Source organism: Coregonus lavaretus (genome assembly GCF_964263955.1).
Source record: "Coregonus lavaretus genome assembly, chromosome: 18".
Taxonomy (NCBI): domain Eukaryota; kingdom Metazoa; phylum Chordata; class Actinopteri; order Salmoniformes; family Salmonidae; genus Coregonus; species Coregonus lavaretus.
The window spans coordinates 17,019,909-17,045,970 of NC_140005.1; the positions used below are offsets into that span (position 1 = coordinate 17,019,909).

The 26,062-nt window shown below is 46.5% G+C and overlaps 1 protein-coding gene across 1 annotated transcript in view; it reads left to right on the forward strand.

The window, feature by feature from the left end:
- dlgap2a (discs, large homolog-associated protein 2a) overlaps positions 1–26,062 on the forward strand; it is a gene marked incomplete at both ends in the record, with an annotated part of 341,967 nt that overhangs the window by 289,535 nt on the left and 26,370 nt on the right. The window contains 2 exons of the mRNA XM_084182088.1: positions 6,045–6,104; positions 8,746–9,125. Of these exons, the coding sequence (XP_084038214.1) occupies positions 6,045–6,104; positions 8,746–9,125 (440 nt within the window). The remainder of the gene's footprint in view (positions 1–6,044; positions 6,105–8,745; positions 9,126–26,062) is intronic.

Below are 26,062 nucleotides of genomic sequence, written 5' to 3' on the forward strand. Positions count from 1 at the left end.
GCTCTATTTTTGTCTCATCAGACCACATGACCTTCTCCCATTCCTCCTCTGGATCATCCAGATGGTCATTGGCAAACTTCAGATGGGCCTGGACATGCGCTGGCTTGAGCAGGGGGACCTTGTGTGCGCTGTAGGATTTTAATCCATGACGGCGTAGTGTGTTACTAATGGTTTTCTTTGAGACTGTGGTCCCAGCTCTCTTCAGGTCATTGACCAGGTCCTGCCGTGTAGTTCTGGGCTGATCCCTCACCTTCCTCATGATCATTGATGCCCCACGAGGTGAGATCTTGCATGGAGCCCCAGACCAAGGGTGATTGACCGTCATCTTGAACTTCTTCCATTTTCTAATAATTGCGCCAACAGTTGTTGCCTTCTCACCAAGCTGCTTGCCTATTGTCCTGTAGCCCATCCCAGCCTTGTGCAGGTCTACAATTTTATCCCTGATGTCCTTACACAGCTCTGGTCTTGGCCATTGTGGAGAGGTTGGAGTCTGTTTGATTGAGTGTGTGGACAGGTGTCTTTTATACAGGTAACGAGTTCAAACAGGTGCAGTTGATACAGGTAATGAGTGGAGAACAGGAGGGCTTCTTAAAGAAAAACTAACAGGTCTGTGAGAGCCGGAATTCTTACTGGTTGGTAGGTGATCAAATACTTATGTCATGCAATAAAATGCAAATTAATTACTTAAAAATCATACAATGTAATTTTCTGAATTTTTGTTTTAGATTCCGTCTCTCACAGTTGAAGTGTACCTATGATAACAATTACAGACCTCTACATGCTTTGTAAGTAGGAAAACCTGCAAAATCGGCAGTGTATCAAATACTTGTTCTCCCCACTGTATATAGTGTATTCTAGTCAATGCCATCCTATTAAACTATTGCTGTTTATATACTATTCATATATATACACTACCGGTCAAAAGTTTTAGAACACCTACTCATTCAAGGGTTTTTCTTTATTTTTACTATTTTCTACATTGTAGAATAATAGTGAAGAAATCAAAACTATGAAATAACACATATGGAATCATGTAGCAACCAAAAAAGTGTTAAACAAATCAAAATATATGTTATAGTTGAGATTCGTCAAATAGCACTCTTGGTATTCTCTCAACCAGCTTCATGAGGTAGTCACCTGGAATGCATTTCAATTAACAAGTGTGCCTTCTTAAAAGTTAATTTGTGGAATTTCTTTCCTTCTTAATGCGTTTGAGCCAGTCAGTTATGTTGTGACAAGGTAGGGGGGGTATACAGAAGATAGCCCTATTTGGTAAAATACCAAGTCCATATTATGGCAAGAACAGCTCAAATAAGCAAAGAGAAACGACAGTCTATCATTACTTTAAGACATGAAGGTCAGTCAATACGGAACATTTCAAGAACTTTGAAAGTTTCTTTAAATGCATTTGCAAACACCATGAAGCGCTATGATGAAACTGGCTCTCATGAAGACCGCCACAGGAATTGAAGACCCAGAGTTACCTCTGCTGCAGAGGATAAGCTCATTAGAGTTACCAGCCTCATAAATTGCAGCCCAAATAAATACTTCACAGAGTTCAAGTAACAGACACATCTCAACATCAACTGTTCAGAGGAGACTGTGTGAAACAGGCCTTCATGGTCGAATTGCTACAAAGAAACCACTACTAAAGGACACCAATAAGAAGAATAGACTTGCTTGGGCCAAGAAACATGAGGAATGGACATTAGACTGGTGGAAATGTGTCCTTTTTAGCTCCAACCAACGTTTCTTTGTGAGACGCGGGGTGGGTGAACGGATGATCTCCGCATATGTATTTCCCACCGTAAAGCATGGAGGAGGAGGTGTTATGGTGTGGGGGTGCTTTGCTGGTGACACTGTTTGTTATTTATTTAGAATTCAAGGCACACTTAACCATCATGGCTACCACAGCATTCTGCAGCGATACGCCATCCAATCTGGTTTGGGCTTAGTGGGACTATCATTTGTTTTTCATCAGGACAATGACCCAACACACCTCCAGGTTGTGTAAGTGCTATTTGACCAAGAAGGAGAGTGATGGAGTGCTGCATCAGATGACCTGGCCTCCACAATCCCCCAACCTCAACCAATTTGTATTTTATTTATTTATTTTTATTTAACCTTTATTTAACCAGGTAAGCCAGTTGAGAACATGTTCTCATTTACAACTGCGACCTGGCCAAGATAAAGCAAAGCAGTGCGATAAAAACAACAACAACACAGAGTTCCACATGGAATAAACCAAACGTACGGTCAATAACACAATAGAAAATATACAGTGTGTGCAAATGTAGTAAGTTATGGAGGTAAGGCAATAAATAGGCCATAGTGCAAAATAATTACAATTTTGTATTAACACTGGAGTGATAGATGTGCAGAAGATGATGAGCAAATAGAGATATTGGGCAAAACAAAAATGAGCAAAATAAATAACAATATGGGGATGAGGTAGTTGGGTGGGCTAATTACAGATGAGCTGTGTACAGGTGCAGTGATCGGTAAGCTGCTCTGACAACTGATGCTTCAAGATAGTGAGGCAGATAAGTGTCTCCAGCTTCAGAGATTTTTGCGGTTCGTTCTAGTCATTTGCAGCAGAGAACTGGAAGGAATGGCGGCCAAAGGAGGTGTTGGCTTTGAGGATGACCAGTGAGATATACTTGCTGGAACGCATACTACGGGTGGGTGTTGCTATGGTGACCAATGAGCTAAGATAAGGTGGGGATTTGCCTAGAAGTGATTTATAGATGACCTGGAGCCAGTGGGTTTGGCGACTAATATGTAGTGAGGGCCAGCCAACGAGGGCATACAGGTCACAATGGTGGGTAGTATATGGGGCTTTGGTGACAAAACGGATGGCACTGTGATAGACTACATCCAATTTGCTGAGTGTTGGAAGCTATTTTGTAAATGACATCGCCGAAGTCAAGGATCGGTAGGATAGTCAGTTTTACGAGGGCATGTTTAGCAGCATGAGTGAAGGAGGCTTTGTTGCGAAATAGGAAGCCGATTCTAGATTTAATTTTGGATTGGAGATGCTTAATGTGGTCCTATGCAGCTCAATTGGTAGAGCATGGCGCTTGTAATGCCAGGGTAGTGGGTTTGATCCCCGGGACCACCCATACGTAAAAATGTATGCACACATGACTGTAAGTCGCTTTGGATAAAAGCGTCTGCTAAATGGCATATTATTATATTATATTATATTATGATGTGAGTCTGGAAGGAGAGTTTACGGTCTAACCAGACTCCTAGGTATTTGTAGTTGTACACATATTCTAAGTCAGACCCGACGAGAGTAGTGATTCTAGTTGGGCAGGCGGGTGCAAGCAGCGTTCGATTGAAAAGCATGCATTTAGTTTTACTAGCATTTAAGAGCAGTTGGAGGCCACGGAAGGAGTGTTGTATGGCATTGAAGCTCGTTTGGAGGGCCAGATGTATACAAAATGGTGTCGTCTGCGTAGAGGTGGATCTGAGAGTCACCAGCAGCAAGAGCGAATAGAGTCGGCCCGAGAATTGAACCCTGTGGCACCCCCATAGAGACTGCCAGAGGTCCAGACAACAGGCCCTCCGATTTGACACATTGAACTCTATCTATCTGAGAAGTAGTTGGTGAACCAGGCGAGGCAGTCATTTGAGAAACCAAGGCTATTTAGTCTGCCAATAAGAATGCGGTGATTGACAGAGTCAAAAGCCTTGGCCAGGTCAATAAAGACGGCTGCACAGTACTGTCTTTTATCGATCGCGGTTATTATATCGTTTAGGACCTTGAGCGTGGCTGAGTTGCACCCATGACCAGCTCGAATAGCGGAGAAGGTACAGTGGATTCAAAATGGTCGGTAATCTGTTTGTTAACTTGGCTTTCAAATACTTTTGAAGGGCAGGATGGATATAGGTCTGTAACAGTTTGGATCTAGAGTGTCACCCCCTTTGAAGAGGGGGATGACCGCGGCAGCTTTCCAATCTCTGGGGATCTCAGACGATACGAAAGAGAGGTTGAAGAGGCTAGTTATAGGGGTTGCGACAATTTCGGCAGCAAATTTTTAGAAAGAAAGGGTCCAGATTGTCTAGCCCAGCTGATTTGTAGGGGTCCAGATTTTGCAGCTCTTTCAGGACATCAGCTATCTGAGGGCATGGGCAAGTTGCAGCGGGGGGTGCAGAGCTGGTGGCCGGGGTAGGGGTAGCCAGGTGGAAAGCATGGCCAGCCGTAGCAAAATGCTTATTGAAATTCTCGATTATCGTAGATTTATCGGTGGTGACAGTGTTTCCTAGCCTCAGTGCAGTGGGCAGCTGGGAGGAGGTGCTCTTAAACTTTTTGGAGTTAGTGCTACAGGATGCACATTTCTGTTTGAAAAAGCTAGCCTTTGCTTTCCTAACTGATTGTGCATATTGGTTCCTGACTTCCCTGAAAAGTTGCATATTGCGGGTGCTGTTCGATGCTAATGCAGTACGCCACAGGATGTTTTTGTGCTGGTCAAGGGCAGTCAAGTCTGGGGTGAACCAGGGGCTATATCTGTTCTTAGTTCTGAATTTTTTGAATGGGGCATGCTTATTTAAGATGGAGAGGAAAGCACTTTTGAAGAACATCCAGGCATCCTCTACTGACGGAATGAGGTCAATATCCATCAAGGATACCCGGGCCAGGTCAATTAGAAAGGCCTGCTCGCTGAAGTGTTTTAGGGAGCATTTGACAGTGATGAAAGTTGGTCGTTTGACCGCGGACCCATTACGGACGCAGGCAATGAGGCAGTGATCACTGAGATCCTGGTTGAAGACAGCGGAGGTGTATTTAGAGGGTAAATTAGTCAGATTGAGATGGTTTGGGATGAGTCGGACCGCAGAGTGAAGGAAAAGCAGCCAACAAGTGCTCAGCATATGTGGGAACTCCTTCAAGATTGTTGGAAAAGCATTCCAGGTGAAGCTGGTTGAGAGAATGCCAAGAGTGTGCAAAGCTGTCATCAAGGCAAAGGGTGGCTATTTGAAGAATCTGAAATATAAAATATATTTTCATTTGTTTAACACTTTTTTGGTTACTACATGATTCCATATGTGTTATTTCATAGTTTTGATGTCTTCTATTATTCTACAATGTAGAAAATAATAAAAATAAAGAAAAACCCTTGAATGAGTAGGTGTGTCCAAACTTTCGACTGGTACTCTATATACAGTATACAGGTATATACTCCTGACTCTGACGTTGCTCGTCCTAATATTTATATATTTCTTAATTCCATTCTTCTACTTTTAGACTTGTGTATATTGTTGTGAATTGTTAGATATTACTGCACTGTTGGAGCTAGAAACACAAGCATTTCGCTACACCCACAATAACATCTGCTAAATATGTGTATGCGACCTATAAAATTGTATTTGTGGTGTGCAGAACGGCATCTCGGAGCACACAACTCGTCAATACTTGTCACGGATGGGCTATTGACCACACCGGGTTCCACTCCTATCAGCTAAAAACAAGAACAGGGTTCCAGTGGGCACACAGTCACCAACACTGGACAATTGAGGAGTGGAAAAACATTGCCTGGAACATGACAGCGAGTTCAGTTTACTTGAGTGGCCTGCACAGTCCCCAGACCTCAACCAAATAAAGCATATTTGGGATGAGATGGAACGGGCTGTTCGCAGCATGAATGTACTGCCGTCCAATCTGCAGTAACTGCGTGATGCCATCGCATCAGCATGGACCAAAATCCATGTGGAATGTTTCTGACACCTTGTAGAATGCCCTGAAGAATTCAGGCTTTTCTGGAGGCATAGGAGGGTTCGACCCGGTACTAGATGGGTGTATCTAATAAACTGTCCGGTGAGTGTATGTTGCTGTTGAAGGAAAAAGTAAACTGCTGCTGCCTCACAGTCTAACCAAGGTGCTTCAATTGATACATTATATTGTATTATCTGTCATTGTCCTCCTATCTATGGGTACATGTACAGTATGTAGCTGTTTTTCTGTATAGTGTACTGTGATTAGTGTTCTGCGTACTAGGTAGATGTGACCAGGATGTTAAATGTGATTGGCTGGCTTGTTTCAGGGATCCAGTTCCGCCTCCCCTCTACCTGCAGCACTGACCGGGTGACCCACGAAACTCCAGGTAAACCTCCTGGTCAAGCCAATAGTTTGTGGTGAATAATATGTTTTAAACCAGCATCGTTATCATTTATTCATGACATACAGTATAAATGCTGTAAATGAGCAGTCTCACACTCACACTGGTTTATCAAGCTTATCAAGATAAAACACAGCAACGCCACCACATAATAATCCCTGAAAACAAGCGTCAGTTTTACCGTTAAGACCCAGCGACTATCTCTCTCTTTCTTTGTCCCTCTTGTTGGGTTGTTTGATCACTCTTGGCTATTTATTTTCTCCTTGAGCCTCTCTGCCGCGCTGGGGACCTCATTGATTCATCAGGCACAAGCCCTTATCTTGCAGGTAGATTGAAAAACGGCAGTAGAATGTAAAATGGTCCTCCTACCCCTCTCCTCTTTTCCCTCTTCTCCTCTCCCCCTCTTCCTCCTGAAACAGGCTGTGGGAGTGAGATAAGTTGTGAGTGAGAGAAGTCGTGAGAGCTCTAGCGATGACGAACGCTTTCCGAACATTGGCCCACATGACTGATGGTCCGTCCTTCCTTCCTTCCCTCCTTCCTTCCTTCCCTCCCTCACTCCCTCCTCACACTCAACAACAGGCACACACACACACACACCCTTCTCCTCTGTATAGGCCAAGATTTCTATTTTTAGATTCCCTGGGCCTTGGTGATACATCTGGCGGGGAGAGCACTTTGTCAAGTCATTTTGTTTTAAAGGCTGGAGTTAAGGCCAGGATATTTACATCAGTCACCGTGGCAGATGCTGTGCTGTCAGCCATGGGGTCCGGAGTGACAGAGAGGAGTGATAATTACCTTGTACCCCTGCACGTGATTACCTCGTACCGTTGCACATCGACTCTGTACTGGTACCCCGTGTATATAAACAAGTTATCATTACTCATTGTGTTGCTATTTTTCTATTATTTCTATTTTTTTAACCTAAATCCAATGACAAGGTAAAATGTTTGGTTGATTTCACGTTGAATTCACGTTAGTTGACAACTAAACCAAATGTAAATCAAAACTAGACGTTGAACTGACGTCTGTGCCCAGTGGGATATCCTTAAAAGCCTGGTAAACAAAGCACTGTTTAGCATTTTTCATCATCATGATGATATGACCGGTGACACTTTGCTTTTTGAAAGTCAAATTTTTTGAAAAATGGACTGCTAACAAGCAACATGTTCTTGTTTAGTGAGAAGAAAAAGGTGTCCATGTTGTTGTCATGGAGATAAGGAGCAGGTCTTCTGTCTGGATAGTTATTGTGTGATTTAAAGGTTAAGTAAAACCACCTGTCTTGCCTGGTATGGTTGCTATGGTACACTCTTAGAAAAATATGTTTCTGTTGGCTGGGACGTGAGGGGACAGGCTAAATGCTGAGTAACACTGCCAAGATGGGGGCGGGGGGTGGGGGTCATGAGTCCCCATTGTATGACTCGCTTGGTAATAATGTGTCTATTTTAGTCCGTCTGCTGAATCTTCTTTCTTTCTTTCCTTCTTTCTCTCTCTCGCTCTTACCCTCTCTCTCTCTTTATATTTTTTCTCTCTCTCCCTCTCCCTCACCCTCTCTTTCTCTCTCTATATATACTGTATATATACTGTATCTCTCTTTCTCTCTCACAATGTCCATATCTTTCTGTCTCTTCTTTGTTACTCTTTCTCTCTTTACTGACTCATCTCGGTGACCTCTTTGAGAAGATCATTTGTGAATGGGGGACAAAGTGAGTCATTAGGCCTTAGAGCAGTATGCTGTGCTCTACAGGGCGGATGTCAGCAGGGGGTATTTATAGACACAGCCTGGGTGCTGCTGGGGAGTGCTTAAGGGTCATGGTGTTGGAGGGACAAATTCTGCATTGAATGATAATTCAAAACCAATTCATTCTCCAATGCCATTGTTAGTCCATTTTAAAGTAGTCCGAAGAGGATAAATTGTCTTCAAATGAGAAACCCAGTGGAAATATTTTCTAGAGAATGGAATAGAGGATGAAGAATTCACTGAAGTGCCTGAACACAAAGCAATAAGCCCCTGTCATTACATATATTCATAAATTATTTCATTTGATGTCCAGAAGACATGCTTGAATTTTTCAGTGAGCATAACGTTTGTGTAACAAATCCACTAGTCCCTATCTGGGATCCTTGGGATGTCCCTACCATAAACGCTAACCCTAACCTTAACCCCTACCCTAACCGTTTAAAATATCAACTTCAATGGGGTAGGGACATCCTAAGGATTCCGGATAGCACGGACCCTCTCTCTATGAGAGTTCTGATGAGCCAAGACCATTGTGGGCTTTGATCATTGAATGTTCTTCAAATGGACAAGCTGTTTGAGTTGATACCCTGTTACAGTATTAGGCTGCTCCGTCAAAGCTCTTTTTTAAAGAAGAGGACACATCCAACCCAGTCATTTATATGGTCACATTCTCATTTGCACTTGAAAGAAAGGATCATTTTTATAATCCCCTGCTCATCAAATACATGTAAGGAGAATGGCTGTCGACACTCCACAGTGAATACCTCTCAGTGGTCTCTCCTCTCTCTGATCGTCAACGGCATAGCCCAACAATACCTCACCTACTTCAACTACCACATCATATACCTTCCTTTTAACTTTGACCTCCTCTATTATTCTATCTTTCAGAGGTCAAATACACAAACAACTACAAGAAGATGACCCCTCCGCCGGTCCCGCCCCGCTCCATCGCAGGCTCAAAGCCCCTCATCTCAGTCACAGCTCAGAGCAGCACAGAATCCACCCAGGATGTGTACCACGAGGGCAGGCACCCTCAAGGGTGGGGGGACGGGCTGGGCCTGAGCTTGGGCAGGACCCTGTATAACTCCACAGACAGTCTGGACAGTGCCAAGGCGGTGACTATAGCCATGGAGGCAGCAGGGGTGATGTCTGGGAAGAGACACCCGTCCACAGACAGTCATAGCTCAGTGATGACCTGTGATAAAGCCATCTTGGTGTCCAAGGCTGAAGAGTACCTCAAAACACCACGCTCCTCCATAGGGATACAGGTGAGTGGCACGGATGCATGCAAGCACACACACACACAGGTATACAAAAAATTGTGCACACACATCCACCCATTCATAAAGTCACACACTCTAGCATCCCACTCCGGCACACCCGCCTCTCCTCAAGGTCTAAAAATAGCACCAATGAGTCATCTTACTGCAATCCATTAATTAGAATTCAACTCATGAATCGGGCTTTACTGAATGGGTCTCTCTCTCTCTCCCTCTTTCCCTCCCGCCCTCCTCTCTCTTTTCTCTCTCTTCACTCTCTTACCCTCTCTCTTTTTCCTTTCATTCTCTCTTCCCTCTGTGACCCTGGGAGTAAGGGGCTTTATCACACACTGCAGTCTGCAGACGTCAGGCCAGACAATTCCCCTGAATAAAACAGACAGACAGACAGACAGACAGACAGACAGACAGACAGACAGACAGACAGACAGACAGACAGACAGACAGACAGACAGACAGACAGACAGACAGACAGACAGACAGGCAGACACCAATTCAGACCACATACAGCCTTTCATCAAAGGAGAATATTAGAGTTGTTCTGCTTGTGTATGGTGCAGTGAGCTCGTTCCATCACTATCTCACTATTTTCCTGTTCAAAGGCTGTGATTATCGTAGATTCAGAGCTATCTATCTAATAGAACTCAGAGAGTTTTCTTTAATGGAAGCTTCTCTAATGTCAAACATATAAAGTGTGGTGTACCGCAGGGCAGCTCTCTAGGCCCTCTACTCTTTTCTTTTTACCAATGACCTGCCACTGGCATTAAACAAAGTATGTGTGTCCATGTATGCTGATGATTCAACCATATACGCATCAGCAACCACAGCTAATGAAGTCACTGAAACCTTTAGCAAAGAGTTGCAGTCCGTTTTGGAATGGGTGGCCAGTAATAAACTAGTCCTGAACATCTATAAAACTAAGAGCATTGTATATTCCTGCAGGCTCTAGTTTGATCTTATCTTGATTATTGTCCAGTCATATGGTCAAGTGCTGCAAAGAAAGACCTAGTTAAGCTGCAGCTGGCCCAGAACAGAGCGGCACATCTTGCTCTTCATTGTAATCAGAGGGCTAATTTGAATACTATGCATGCCAGTCTCTCTTGGCTAAGAGTTGAGGAAAGACTGACTACATCACTTCTTGGTTTTATAAGAAACATTCATGTGTTGGAAATTCCAAATTGTTTGCATATTCAACTTACACACAGCACTGACACACACACTTAACCCACCAGACATACCACCAGTGGTCTTTTCACACTCCCCAGGTCCAGAACAAATTCAAAAAAACACACTGTATTATACAGAGCCATGAGTGCATGGAACTCCCTTCTCTCTCTTATAGCGCAAGTGATCAGCAAACCTGGTTTAAAAAAACAAATAAAGCAACATCTCACCGCACAATGCTTCTCCCCCATCTGAGCTACTTGTTGTGTGTACTGTATGTACTGACATGTATGTGTAACTGATAGATGGACACACACGCACACTACAGGTTCATGTTTTAAATGTATGTAAATTGTGAAGTCTTTTGTCTGTAATGTATTTTTCGTTATGTTTCAGACCCTAGTAAGATTGGCTGTCGCCAATGGCGTCATCCTAATAAATCAAATCAAATCAAATGACTCTCCATGGTCACCATCTTCTATCTCCCCTCTATCTATCCCCTCTCTTTATCCCCTCTCTCTATTCCCTCTCTCTATTCCCTCTCTCTATCCCCTCTATCTCCCCTCTCTCTATTCCCTCTCTATATTCCCTCACTCTATCCCCTCTATTTCCCCTCTCTCTATTCCCTCTCTCTATCCCCTCTATCTCCCCTCTCTCTATTCCCTCTCTCTATCCCCTCTATCTCCCCTCTCTCTATTCCCTCTCTCTATTCCCTCTCTCTATTCCCTCTCTCTATCCCCTCTATCTCCCCTCTCTCTATTCCCTCTCTCTATCCCCTCTATCTCCCTCTCTCTATTCCCTCTCTCTAGTCCCTATCTCTATTCCCTCTCTCTATTCCCTCTATCTATTCCCTCTCTCTATTCCCTCTCTATTCCCTCTCTATATTCCCTCTATCTCCCCTCTCTCTATTCCCTGTCTCTATCCACTCTCTCTATTCCCTCTCTCTATTCCGTCTATCTCCCCTCTCTCTGTTCCCTCTCTCTATCCCCTCTCTCTATCTCCTCAATCTCCCCTCTCTCTATTCCCTCTCTCTATTCCCTCTCTCTATCCCCTCTATCTCCCCTCTCTCTATTCCCTCTCTCTATACCCCCTATCTACCCTCTCTCTATTCCCTCTCTCTATTCCCTCTCTCTATCCCCTCTCTCTATTCCCTCTCTCTATTCCCTCTCTATTCCCTCTCTCTATACCCTCTATCCCCACTCTCTCTATTCCCTGTCTATATTCCCTCTATCTCCCCTCTCTCTATTCCCTCTCTCTATTCCCACTCTCTATTCCCTCTCTTTATTCCATCTCCCTGTTCCCTCTCTCTATTCCCTCTCTCTACCCCCTCTATCTCCCCTCTCTCTATTCCCTCTCTCTACCCCCTCTATCTCCCCTCTCTCTATTCCCTCTCTCTACCCCCTCTATCTCCCCTCTCTCTATTCCCTCTCTCTATTCCCTCTCTCTATCCCCTCTCTATATTCCCTATCTCTATTCCCTCTCTATTCCCTCTCTCTATTCCCTCTCTCTATTCCCTCTATCTCCCCTCTCACTATTCCCTCTCTCTATTCCCTCTCTCTGTTCCCTCTCTATTCCCTCTCTCTATTCCCTCTATCTCCCCTCTCTGTACCCCCTCTATCTCCCCTCTCTCTATTCCCTCTCTCTATTCCCTCTCTCTATTCCCTCTCACTACTCCTCTCTCTATTGCTTCTCTCTACCCCTCTCTCTACTCTCTCTCTATTCCCTCTCTATCTCCCCTCTCTCTATTCCCTCTCTCAATCCCCTCTCTCTATTCCCTCTCTATTCCCTCTCTCTATTCCCTCTCTCTATTCCCTCTCACTACCCCTCTCTCTATTGCTTCTCTCTATTCCCTCTCTCTACTCTCTCTCTATTCCCTCTCTATCTCCCCTCTCTCTATTCCCTCTCTATTCCCTCGCTCTATCCCCTCTCTCTATTCCCTCTCTATTCCCTCTCTCTATTCCCTCTCTCTATTCCCTCTCACTACCCCTCTCTCTATTCCCTCTCTCTATCCCCTCTATCTCCCCTCTCTCTATTCCCTCTCTATCTCCCCTCTCTCTATTCCCTCTCTCTATCCCCTCTCTCTATTCTCTCTCTATTCCCCCTCTCTATTCCCACTCTCTATTCCCTCTCTTTATTCCCTCTCTCTGTTCCCTCTCTCTATTCCCTCTATATCTCCCCTCTCTCTATTCACTCTCTCTATTCCCTCTCTCTATTCCCTCTATCTCCCCTCTCTCTATTCCCACTCTCTATTCCCACTCTCTATTCCCTCTCTTTATTCCCTCTCTCTGTTCCCTCTCTCTATTCCCTCTCTATCTCCCCTCTCTCTATTCCCTCTCTCTATTCCCTCTCTCTATTCCCTCTCTATTCCCACTCTCTATTCCCTCTCTCTATTTCCTCTCTATTCCCTCTCTCTATTCCCTCTATCTCCCCTCTCTCTATTCCCTCTCACTACCCCTCTCTTTATTCCCTCTCTCTATTCCCTCTATATGCCCTCTCTCTATTCCCTACCTCTATTCCCTCTCTCTATCCCCTCTCTCTCCCCTCTCTCTATTCCCTCTCTCTCCCCTCTCTCTATTCCCTCTCTCTATTCCCTCTATCTCCCCTCTCTCTATTCCCTCTCTCTCCCCTCTCTCTATTCCCTCTCTCTATTCCCTCTCTCTATCCCCTCTATCTCCCCTCTCTTTATCCCCTCTCTCTATTTCCTCTCTCTATCCCTCTCTATTTCCTCTCTCTATCCCTCTCTATTCCCTCTCTCTATTCCCTCTATCTCCACTCTCTCTTTCCCTGTCTCTATCCCCTCTCTCTATTCCCTCTCTCTATTCCCTCTCTCTATTCCCACTCTCTATTCCCTCTCTTTATTCCCTCTATCTGTTCCCTCTCTCTATCCCCTCTATCTCCCCTCTCTCTAGCCCCTCTATCTCCCCTCTCTCTATTCCCTCTCTATTCCCTCTCTCTATTCCCTCTCTCTATTCCCTCTCACTACCCCTCTCTCTATTGCTTCTCTCTATTCCCTCTCTCTACTCTCTCTCTATTCCCTCTCTATCTCCCCTCTCTCTATTCCCTCTCTATTCCCTCTCTCTATTCCCTCTCTCTATTCCCTCTCTATTCCCACTCTCTATTCCCCCTCTTTATTCCCTCTCTCTGTTCCCTCTCTCTTTTCCCTCTCTCTATCCCCTCTATCTCCCCTCTCTCTATTCCCTCTCTCTATCCCCTCTCTATTCCCTCTCTCTATTCCCTCTCTCTATTCCCTCTATCTCCCCTCTCTCTATTCCCTCACTACCCCTCTCTATATTACCTCTCTCTATTCCCTCTATATGCCCTCTCTCTATTCCATATCTCTAATCCCTCTCTCTATTACCTCTATCTCTCCTCTCTCTATTCCCTCTCTATTCCCTCTCTCTATTCCCTCTATCTCCACTCTCTCTTTCCCTGTCTCTATCCCCTGTCTCTATTCTCTGTCTCTATTCCCTCTCTCTATTCCCTCTCTCTATTCCCTCTATCTCCCCTCTCTCTATTTCCTCTCTTTATTCCCTCTCTCTGTTCCCTCTCTCTATTCCCTCTCTCTACCCCCTCTATCTCCCCTCTCTCTATTCCCTCTCTCTATTCCCTCTCTCTATTCCCTCTCTCTATTCCCTCTCTCTATCCCCTCTATCTCCCCTCTCTCTATTCCCTCTCTCTCCCCTATCTTTATTGCCTCTCTCTATTCCCTCTATTCCCTCTATCTCCCCTCTCTCTATTCCCTCTCTCTATCCCCTCTATCTCCCCTCTCTCTATTCCCTCTCTCTATTCCCTCTCTCTATTCCCTCTCTATTCCCTCTCTCTTTTCCCTCTCTATATTCCCTCTATCTCCCCTCTCTCTATTCCTTCTCTCTACTCCCACTCTCTATTCCCTCTCTTTATTCCATCTCCCTGTTCCCTCTCTCTATTCCCTCTCTCTACCCCCTCTATCTCCCCTCTCTCTATTCCCTCTCTCTACCCCCTCTATCTCCCCTCTCACTATTCCCTCTCTCTATTCCCTCTCTCTGTTCCCTCTCTATTCCCTCTCTCTATTCCCTCTATCCCCCCTCTCTCTATTCCCTCTCTCTATTTCCTCTCTCTATTCCCTCTATCTCCCCTCTCTCTATTACCTCTCTCTATCCCCTCTCTCTATTCCCTCTCTCTATCCCCTATCTATATTCCCTCTCTCTATTCCCTCTCTCTATTCCCTCTCTCTATCCCCTCTATCTCCCCTCTCTCTATTCCCTCTCTCTATCCCCTCTATCTCCCCTCTCTCTATTCCCGCTCTCTATTCCCTCTCTCTATCCCCTCTATCTCCCCTCTCTCTATTCCCTCTCTCTATCCCCTCTATCTCCCCTCTCTCTATTCCCTCTCTCTATCACCTCTATCTCCCCTCTCTCTATTCCCTTTCACTACCCCTCTCTCTATTCCCTCTGTCCATTCCCTCTATCTCCCCTCTCTCTATTCCCTCTCTCTATTCCCTCTATCTCCCCTCTCTCTACTCCCTCTCTCTCCCCTCTCTCTAATCCCTCTCTATATTCCCTCTATCTCCCCTCTCTCTATTCCCTCTCTCTATTCCCTCTCTCTATTCCCTCTCTCTATTCCCTCTTTCTCCCCTCTCTCTATTCCCTCTCTCTATTCCCTCTATCTCCCCTCTCTCTGTTCCCTCTCTCTATCCCCTCTCTCTATTCCCTCTCTCTATCCCCTTAATCTCCCCTCTCTCTATTCCCTCTCTCTATTCCCTCTCTCTATCCGCTCTATCTCCCCTCTCTCTATTCCCTCTCTCTATACCCCCTATTTACCCTCTCTCTATTCCCTCTCTCTATTCCCTCTCTATATCCCCTCTCTCTATTCCCTCTCTCTATTCCCTCTCTATTCCCTCTCTCTATTCCCTCTCTCTATTCCCTCTATCTCCACTCTCTCTTTTCCCACTCTCTATTCCCACTCTCTATTCCCTCTCTTTATTCCCTCTCTCTGTTCCCTCTCTCTTTTCCCTCTCTCTATCCCCTCTATCTCCCCTCTCTCTATTCCCTCTCTCTACCCCCTCTATCTCCCCTCTCTCTATTCCTTCTCTCAATTCCCTCGCTCTATCCCCTCTCTCTATTCCCTCTCTATTCCCTCTCTCTATTCCCTCTCTCTATTCCCTCTCACTACCCCTCTCTCTATTCCCTCTCTCTATCCCCTCTATCTCCCCTCTCTCTATTCCCTCTCTATCTCACCTCTCTCTATTCCCTCTCTCTATCCCTCTCTCTATTCTCTCTCTATTCCCTCTCTCTATTCCCACTCTCTATTCCCTCTCTTTATTCCCTCTCTCTGTTCCCTCTCTCTATTCCCTCTCTCTATCCCCTCTATCTCCCCTCTCTATATTCCCTCTCTCTACCCCCTCTATCTCCCCTCTCTCTATTCCTTCTCTCAATTCCCTCGCTCTATCCCCTCTCTCTATTCCCTCTCTATTCCCTCTCTCTATTCCCTCTCTCTATTCCCTCTCAGTACCCCTCTCTCTATTCCCTCTCTCTATTCCCTCTATCTCCCCTCTCTCTATTTCCTCTCTTTATTCCCTCTCTCTGTTCCCTCTCTCTATTCCCTCTCTCTACCCCCTCTATCTCCCCTCTCTCTATTCCCTCTCTCTATTCCCTCTCTCTATCCCCTCTATCTCCCCTCTCTCTATTCCCTCTCTCTATCCCCTCTATCTCCCCTCTCTCTATTCCAGCTCTCTATTCCCTCTCTCTATCCCCTCTATCTCCCCTCTCTCTATTCCCTCTCTCTATCCCCTCTATCTCCCCTCTCTCTATTCCCTCTCTCTATCACCTCTATCTCCCCTCTCTCTATTCCCTTTCACTACCCCTCTCTCTATTCCCTCTGTCCATTCCCTCTATCTCCCCTCTCTCTATTCCCTCTCTCTATTCCCTCTATCTCCCCTCTCTCTACTCCCTCTCTCTCCCCTCTCTCTAATCCCTCTCTATATTCCCTCTATCTCCCCTCTCTCTATTCCCTCTCTCTATTCCCTCTCTCTATTCCCTCTCTCTATTCCCTCTTTCTCCCCTCTCTCTATTCCCTCTCTCTATTCCCTCTATCTCCCCTCTCTCTGTTCCCTCTCTCTATCCCCTCTCTCTATTCCCTCTCTCTATCCCCTTAATCTCCCCTCTCTCTATTCCCTCTCTCTATTCCCTCTCTCTATCCGCTCTATCTCCCCTCTCTCTATTCCCTCTCTCTATACCCCCTATTTACCCTCTCTCTATTCCCTCTCTCTATTCCCTCTCTATATCCCCTCTCTCTATTCCCTCTCTCTATTCCCTCTCTATTCCCTCTCTCTATTCCCTCTCTCTATTCCCTCTATCTCCACTCTCTCTTTTCCCACTCTCTATTCCCACTCTCTATTCCCTCTCTTTATTCCCTCTCTCTGTTCCCTCTCTCTTTTCCCTCTCTCTATCCCCTCTATCTCCCCTCTCTCTATTCCCTCTCTCTACCCCCTCTATCTCCCCTCTCTCTATTCCTTCTCTCAATTCCCTCGCTCTATCCCCTCTCTCTATTCCCTCTCTATTCCCTCTCTCTATTCCCTCTCTCTATTCCCTCTCACTACCCCTCTCTCTATTCCCTCTCTCTATCTCCTCTATCTCCCCTCTCTCTATTCCCTCTCTATCTCACCTCTCTCTATTCCCTCTCTCTATCCCCTCTCTCTATTCTCTCTCTATTCCCTCTCTCTATTCCCACTCTCTATTCCCTCTCTTTATTCCCTCTCTCTGTTCCCTCTCTCTATTCCCCCCACTCTATCCCCTCTATCTCCCCTCTCTATATTCCCTCTCTCTACCCCCTCTATCTCCCCTCTCTCTATTCCTTCTCTCAATTCCCTCGCTCTATCCCCTCTCTCTATTCCCTCTCTATTCCCTCTCTCTATTCCCTCTCTCTATTCCCTCTCAGTACCCCTCTCTCTATTCCCTCTCTCTATTCCCTCTATCTCCCCTCTCTCTATTTCCTCTCTTTATTCCCTCTCTCTGTTCCCTCTCTCTATTCCCTCTCTCTACCCCCTCTATCTCCCCTCTCTCTATTCCCTCTCTCTATTCCCTCTCTCTATTCCCTCTCTCTATTCCCTCTCTCTATCCCCTCTATCTCCCCTCTCTCTATTCCCTCTCTCTCCCCTATCTTTATTGCCTCTCTCTATTCCCTCTATTTCCTCTATCTCCCCTCTCTCTATTCCCTCTCTCTATCCCCTCTATCTCCCCTCTCTCTATTCCCTCTCTCTATTCCCTCTCTCTATTCCCTCTCTATTCCCTCTCTCTTTTCCCTCTCTATATTCCCTCTATCTCCCCTCTCTCTATTCCTTCTCTCTACTCCCACTCTCTATTCCCTCTCTTTATTCCATCTCCCTGTTCCCTCTCTCTATTCCCTCTCTCTACCCCCTCTATCTCCCCTCTCTCTATTCCCTCTCTCTACCCCCTCTATCTCCCCTCTCTCTATTCCCTCTCTCTATTCCCTCTCTCTATCCCTTCTCTATATTCCCTATCTCTATTCCCTCTCTATTCCCTCTCTCTATTCCCTCTATCTCCCCTCTCACTATTCCCTCTCTCTATTCCCTCTCTCTGTTCCCTCTCTATTCCCTCTCTCTATTCCCTCTATCCCCCCTCTCTCTATTCCCTCTCTCTATTTCCTCTCTCTATTCCCTCTATCTCCCTCTCTCTATTACCTCTCTCTATCCCCTCTCTCTATTCCCTCTCTCTATCCCCTATCTATATTCCCTCTCTCTATTCCCTCTCTCTATTCCCTCTCTCTATCCCCTCTATCTCCCCTCTCTCTATTCCCTCTCTCTATCCCCTCTATCTCCCCTCTCTCTATTCCCGCTCTCTATTCCCTCTCTCTATCCCCTCTATCTCCCCTCTCTCTATTCCCTCTCTCTATCCCCTCTATCTCCCCTCTCTCTATTCCCTCTCTCTATCACCTCTATCTCCCCTCTCTCTATTCCCTTTCACTACCCCTCTCTCTATTCCCTCTGTCCATTCCCTCTATCTCCCCTCTCTCTATTCCCTCTCTCTATTCCCTCTATCTCCCTCTCTCTACTCCCTCTCTCTCCCCTCTCTCTAATCCCTCTCTATATTCCCTCTATCTCCCTCTCTCTATTCCCTCTCTCTATTCCCTCTCTCTATTCCCTCTCTCTATTCCCTCTTTCTCCCCTCTCTCTATTCCCTCTCTCTATTCCCTCTATCTCCCCTCTCTCTGTTCCCTCTCTCTATCCCCTCTCTCTATTCCCTCTCTCTATCCCCTTAATCTCCCCTCTCTCTATTCCCTCTCTCTATTCCCTCTCTCTATCCGCTCTATCTCCCCTCTCTCTATTTCCTCTCTCTATACCCCCTATCTACCCTCTCTCTATTCCCTCTCTCTATTCCCTCTCTATATCCCCTCTCTCTATTCCCTCTCTCTATTCCCTCTCTATCCCTCTCTCTATTCCCTCTCTCTATTCCCTCTATCTCCACTCTCTCTTTTCCCACTCTCTATTCCCACTCTCTATTCCCTCTCTTTATTCCCTCTCTCTGTTCCCTCTCTCTTTTCCCTCTCTCTATCCCCTCTATCTCCCCTCTCTCTATTCCCTCTCTCTACCCCCTCTATCTCCCCTCTCTCTATTCCTTCTCTCAATTCCCTCGCTCTATCCCCTCTCTCTATTCCCTCTCTATTCCCTCTCTCTATTCCCTCTCTCTATTCCCTCTCAGTACCCCTCTCTCTATTCCCTCTCTCTATTCCCTCTATCTCCCCTCTCTCTATTTCCTCTCTTTATTCCCTCTCTCTGTTCCCTCTCTCTATTCCCTCTCTCTACCCCCTCTATCTCCCCTCTCTCTATTCCCTCTCTCTATTCCCTCTCTCTATTCCCTCTCTCTATTCCCTCTCTCTATCCCCTCTATCTCCCCTCTCTCTATTCCCTCTCTCTCCCCTATCTTTATTGCCTCTCTCTATTCCCTCTATTTCCTCTATCTCCCCTCTCTCTATTCCCTCTCTCTATCCCCTCTATCTCCCCTCTCTCTATTCCCTCTCTCTATTCCCTCTCTCTATTCCCTCTCTATTCCCTCTCTCTTTTCCCTCTCTATATTCCCTCTATCTCCCCTCTCTCTATTCCTTCTCTCTACTCCCACTCTCTATTCCCTCTCTTTATTCCATCTCCCTGTTCCCTCTCTCTATTCCCTCTCTCTACCCCCTCTATCTCCCCTCTCTCTATTCCCTCTCTCTACCCCCTCTATCTCCCCTCTCTCTATTCCCTCTCTCTATTCCTCTCTCTATCCCTTCTCTATATTCCCTATCTCTATTCCCTCTCTATTCCCTCTCTCTATTCCCTCTATCTCCCCTCTCACTATTCCCTCTCTCTATTCCCTCTCTCTGTTCCCTCTCTATTCCCTCTCTCTATTCCCTCTATCCCCCCTCTCTCTATTCCCTCTCTCTATTTCCTCTCTCTATTCCTCTATCTCCCCTCTCTCTATTACCTCTCTCTATCCCCTCTCTCTATTCCCTCTCTCTATCCCCTATCTATATTCCCTCTCTCTATTCCCTCTCTCTATTCCCTCTCTCTATCCCCTCTATCTCCCCTCTCTCTATTCCCTCTCTCTATCCCCTCTATCTCCCCTCTCTCTATTCCCGCTCTCTATTCCCTCTCTCTATCCCCTCTATCTCCCCTCTCTCTATTCCCTCTCTCTATCCCCTCTATCTCCCCTCTCTCTATTCCCTCTCTCTATCACCTCTATCTCCCCTCTCTCTATTCCCTTTCACTACCCCTCTCTCTATTCCCTCTGTCCATTCCCTCTATCTCCCCTCTCTCTATTCCTCTCTCTTCTATTCCCTCTATCTCCCCTCTCTCTACTCCCTCTCTCTCCCCTCTCTCTAATCCCTCTCTATATTCCCTCTATCTCCCCTCTCTCTATTCCCTCTCTCTATTCCCTCTCTCTATTCCCTCTCTCTATTCCCTCTTTCTCCCCTCTCTCTATTCCCTCTCTCTATTCCCTCTATCTCCCCTCTCTCTGTTCCCTCTCTCTATCCCCTCTCTCTATTCCCTCTCTCTATCCCCTTAATCTCCCCTCTCTCTATTCCCTCTCTCTATTCCCTCTCTCTATCCGCTCTATCTCCCCTCTCTCTATTCCCTCTCTCTATACCCCCTATTTACCCTCTCTCTATTCCCTCTCTCTATTCCCTCTCTATATCCCCTCTCTCTATTCCCTCTCTCTATTCCCTCTCTCTATTCCCTCTCTCTATTCCCTCTCTCTATTCCCTCTATCTCCACTCTCTCTTTTCCCACTCTCTATTCCCACTCTCTATTCCCTCTCTTTATTCCCTCTCTCTGTTCCCTCTCTCTTTTCCCTCTCTCTATCCCCTCTATCTCCCCTCTCTCTATTCCCTCTCTCTACCCCCTCTATCTCCCTCTCTCTATTCCTTCTCTCAATTCCCTCGCTCTATCCCCTCTCTCTATTCCCTCTCTATTCCCTCTCTCTATTCCCTCTCTCTATTCCCTCTCACTACCCCTCTCTCTATTCCCTCTCTCTATCCCCTCTATCTCCCCTCTCTCTATTCCCTCTCTATCTCACCTCTCTCTATTCCCTCTCTCTATCCCCTCTCTCTATTCTCTCTCTATTCCCTCTCTCTATTCCCACTCTCTATTCCCTCTCTTTATTCCCTCTCTCTGTTCCCTCTCTCTATTCCCTCTCTCTATCCCCTCTATCTCCCCTCTCTATATTCCCTCTCTCTACCCCCTCTATCTCCCCTCTCTCTATTCCTTCTCTCAATTCCCTCGCTCTATCCCCTCTCTCTATTCCCTCTCTATTCCCTCTCTCTATTCCCTCTCTCTATTCCCTCTCAGTACCCCTCTCTCTATTCCCTCTCTCTATTCCCTCTATCTACCCTCTCTCTATTTCCTCTCTTTATTCCCTCTCTCTGTTCCCTCTCTCTATTCCCTCTCTCTACCCCCTCTATCTCCCCTCTCTCTATTCCCTCTCTCTATTCCCTCTCTCTATCCCCTCTATCTCCCCTCTCTCTATTCCCTCTCTCTATCCCCTCTATCTCCCCTCTCTCTATTCCCGCTCTCTATTCCCTCTCTCTATCCCCTCTATCTCCCCTCTCTCTATTCCCTCTCTCTATCCCCTCTATCTCCCCTCTCTCTATTCCCTCTCTCTATCACCTCTATCTCCCCTCTCTCTATTCCCTTTCACTACCCCTCTCTCTATTCCCTCTGTCCATTCCCTCTATCTCCCCTCTCTCTATTCCCTCTCTCTATTCCCTCTATCTCCCCTCTCTCTACTCCCTCTCTCTCCCCTCTCTCTAATCCCTCTCTATATTCCCTCTATCTCCCCTCTCTCTATTCCCTCTCTCTATTCCCTCTCTCTATTCCCTCTTTCTCCCCTCTCTCTATTCCCTCTCTCTATTCCCTCTATCTCCCCTCTCTCTGTTCCCTCTCTCTATCCCCTCTCTCTATTCCCTCTCTCTATCCCCTTAATCTCCCCTCTCTCTATTCCCTCTCTCTATTCCCTCTCTCTATCCGCTCTATCTCCCCTCTCTCTATTCCCTCTCTCTATACCCCCTATTTACCCTCTCTCTATTCCCTCTCTCTATTCCCTCTCTATATCCCTCTCTCTATTCCCTCTCTCTATTCCCTCTCTATTCCCTCTCTCTATTCCCTCTCTCTATTCCCTCTATCTCCACTCTCTCTTTTCCCACTCTCTATTCCCACTCTCTATTCCCTCTCTTTATTCCCTCTCTCTGTTCCCTCTCTCTTTTCCCTCTCTCTATCCCCTCTATCTCCCCTCTCTCTATTCCCTCTCTCTACCCCCTCTATCTCCCCTCTCTCTATTCCTTCTCTCAATTCCCTCGCTCTATCCCCTCTCTCTATTCCCTCTCTATTCCCTCTCTCTATTCCCTCTCTCTATTCCCTCTCACTACCCCTCTCTCTATTCCCTCTCTCTATCCCCTCTATCTCCCCTCTCTCTATTCCCTCTCTATCTCAGCTCTCTCTATTCCCTCTCTCTATCCCCTCTCTCTATTCTCTCTCTATTCCCTCTCTCTATTCCCACTCTCTATTCCCTCTCTTTATTCCCTCTCTCTGTTCCCTCTCTCTATTCCCTCTCTCTATCCCCTCTATCTCCCCTCTCTATATTCCCTCTCTCTACCCCCTCTATCTCCCCTCTCTCTATTCCTTCTCTCAATTCCCTCGCTCTATCCCCTCTCTCTATTCCCTCTCTATTCCCTCTCTCTATTCCCTCTCTCTATTCCCTCTCAGTACCCCTCTCTCTATTCCCTCTCTCTATTCCCTCTATCTCCCCTCTCTCTATTTCCTCTCTTTATTCCCTCTCTCTGTTCCCTCTCTCTATTCCCTCTCTCTACCCCCTCTATCTCCCCTCTCTCTATTCCCTCTCTCTATTCCCTCTCTCTATTCCCTCTCTCTAATCCCTCTCTCTATCCCCTCTATCTCCCCTCTCTCTATTCCCTCTCTCTCCCCTATCTTTATTGCCTCTCTCTATTCCCTCTATTTCCTCTATCTCCCCTCTCTCTATTCCCTCTCTCTATCCCCTCTATCTCCCCTCTCTCTATTCCCTCTCTCTATTCCCTCTCTCTATTCCCTCTCTATTCCCTCTCTCTTTTCCCTCTCTATATTCCCTCTATCTCCCCTCTCTCTATTCCTTCTCTCTACTCCCACTCTCTATTCCCTCTCTTTATTCCATCTCCCTGTTCCCTCTCTCTATTCCCTCTCTCTACCCCCTCTATCTCCCCTCTCTCTATTCCCTCTCTCTACCCCCTCTATCTCCCCTCTCTCTATTCCCTCTCTCTATTCCCTCTCTCTATCCCTTCTCTATATTCCCTATCTCTATTCCCTCTCTATTCCCTCTCTCTATTCCCTCTATCTCCCCTCTCACTATTCCCTCTCTCTATTCCCTCTCTCTGTTCCCTCTCTATTCCCTCTCTCTATTCCCTCTATCCCCCCTCTCTCTATTCCCTCTCTCTATTTCCTCTCTCTATTCCCTCTATCTCCCCTCTCTCTATTACCTCTCTCTATCCCCTCTCTCTATTCCCTCTCTCTATCCCCTATCTATATTCCCTCTCTATATTCCCTCTCTCTATTCCCTCTCTCTATCCCCTCTATCTCCCCTCTCTCTATTCCCTCTCTCTATCCCCTCTATCTCCCCTCTCTCTATTCCCGCTCTCTATTCCCTCTCTCTATCCCCTCTATCTCCCCTCTCTCTATTCCCTCTCTCTATCCCCTCTATCTCCCCTCTCTCTATTCCCTCTCTCTATCACCTCTATCTCCCCTCTCTCTATTCCCTTTCACTACCCCTCTCTCTATTCCCTCTGTCCATTCCCTCTATCTCCCCTCTCTCTATTCCCTCTCTCTATTCCCTCTATCTCCCCTCTCTCTACTCCCTCTCTCTCCCCTCTCTCTAATCCCTCTCTATATTCCCTCTATCTCCCTCTCTCTATTCCCTCTCTCTATTCCCTCTCTCTATTCCCTCTCTCTATTCCCTCCTTTCTCCCCTCTCTCTATTCCCTCTCTCTATTCCCTCTATCTCCCCTCTCTCTGTTCCCTCTCTCTATCCCCTCTCTCTATTCCCTCTCTCTATCCCCTTAATCTCCCCTCTCTCTATTCCCTCTCTCTATTCCCTCTCTCTATCCGCTCTATCTCCCCTCTCTCTATTTCCTCTCTCTATACCCCCTATCTACCCTCTCTCTATTCCCTCTCTCTATTCCCTCTCTATATCCCCTCTCTCTATTCCCTCTCTCTATTCCCTCTCTATTCCCTCTCTCTATTCCCTCTCTCTATTCCCTCTATCTCCACTCTCTCTTTTCCCACTCTCTATTCCCACTCTCTATTCCCTCTCTTTATTCCCTCTCTCTGTTCCCTCTCTCTTTTCCCTCTCTCTATCCCCTCTATCTCCCCTCTCTCTATTCCCTCTCTCTACCCCCTCTATCTCCCCTCTCTCTATTCCTTCTCTCAATTCCCTCGCTCTATCCCCTCTCTCTATTCCCTCTCTATTCCCTCTCTCTATTCCCTCTCTCTATTCCCTCTCACTACCCCTCTCTCTATTCCCTCTCTCTATCCCCTCTATCTCCCCTCTCTCTATTCCCTCTCTATCTCACCTCTCTCTATTCCCTCTCTCTATCCCCTCTCTCTATTCTCTCTCTATCCCTCTCTCTATTCCCACTCTCTATTCCCTCTCTTTATTCCCTCTCTCTGTTCCCTCTCTCTATTCCCTCTCTCTATCCCCTCTATCTCCCCTCTCTATATTCCCTCTCTCTACCCCCTCTATCTCCCCTCTCTCTATTCCTTCTCTCAATTCCCTCGCTCTATCCCCTCTCTCTATTCCCTCTCTATTCCCTCTCTCTATTCCCTCTCTCTATTCCCTCTCACTACCCCTCTCTCTATTCCCTCTCTCTATCCCTCTATCTCCCCTCTCTCTATTCCCTCTCTATCTCCCCTCTCTCTATTCCCTCTCTCTATCCCCTCTCTCTATTCTCTCTCTATTCCCTCTCTCTATTCCCACTCTCTATTCCCTCTCTTTATTCCCTCTCTCTCTTCCCTCTCTCTGTTCCCTCTCTCTATTCCCTCTCTCTACCCCCTCTATCTCCCCTCTCTCTATTCCCTCTCTCTATTCCCTCGCTCTATTCCCTCTCTCTATTCCCTCTCTATATCCCCTCTATCTCCCCTCTCTCTATTCCTTCTCTCAATTCCCTCGCTCTATCCCCTCTCTCTATTCCTCTCTATTCCCTCTCTCTATTCCCTCTCTCTATTCCCTCTCAGTACCCCTCTCTCTATTCCCTCTCTCTATTCCCTCTATCTCCCCTCTCTCTATTTCCTCTCTTTATTCCCTGTCTCTGTTCCCTCTCTCTACCCCCTCTATCTCCCCTCTCTCTATTCCCTCTCTCTATTCCCTCTCTCTATTCCCTCTCTCTATTCCCTCTCTCTATCCCCTCTATCTCCCCTCTCTCTATTCCCTCTCTCTCCCCTATCTTTATTGCCTCTCTCTATTCCCTCTATTTCCTCTATCTCCCCTCTCTCTATTCCCTCTCTCTATCCCCTCTATCTCCCCTCTCTCTATTCCCTCTCTCTATTCCCTCTCTCTATTCCCTCTCTATTCCCTCTCTCTTTTCCCTCTCTATATTCCCTCTATCTCCCCTCTCTCTATTCCTTCTCTCTACTCCCACTCTCTATTCCCTCTCTTTATTCCATCTCCCTGTTCCCTCTCTCTATTCCCTCTCTCTACCCCCTCTATCTCCCCTCTCTCTATTCCCTCTCTCTACCCCCTCTATCTCCCCTCTCTCTATTCCCTCTCTCTATTCCCTCTCTCTATCCCTTCTCTATATTCCCTATCTCTATTCCCTCTCTATTCCCTCTCTCTATTCCCTCTATCTCCCCTCTCACTATTCCCTCTCTCTATTCCCTCTCTCTGTTCCCTCTCTATTCCCTCTCTCTATTCCCTCTATCCCCCCTCTCTCTATTCCCTCTCTCTATTTCCTCTCTCTATTCCCTCTATCTCCCCTCTCTCTATTACCTCTCTCTATCCCCTCTCTCTATTCCCTCTCTCTATCCCCTATCTATATTCCCTCTCTCTATTCCCTCTCTCTATTCCCTCTCTCTATCCCCTCTATCTCCCCTCTCTCTATTCCCTCTCTCTATCCCCTCTATCTCCCCTCTCTCTATTCCCGCTCTCTATTCCCTCTCTCTATCCCCTCTATCTCCCCCTCTCTCTATTCCCTCTCTCTATCCCCTCTATCTCCCCTCTCTCTATTCCCTCTCTCTATCACCTCTATCTCCC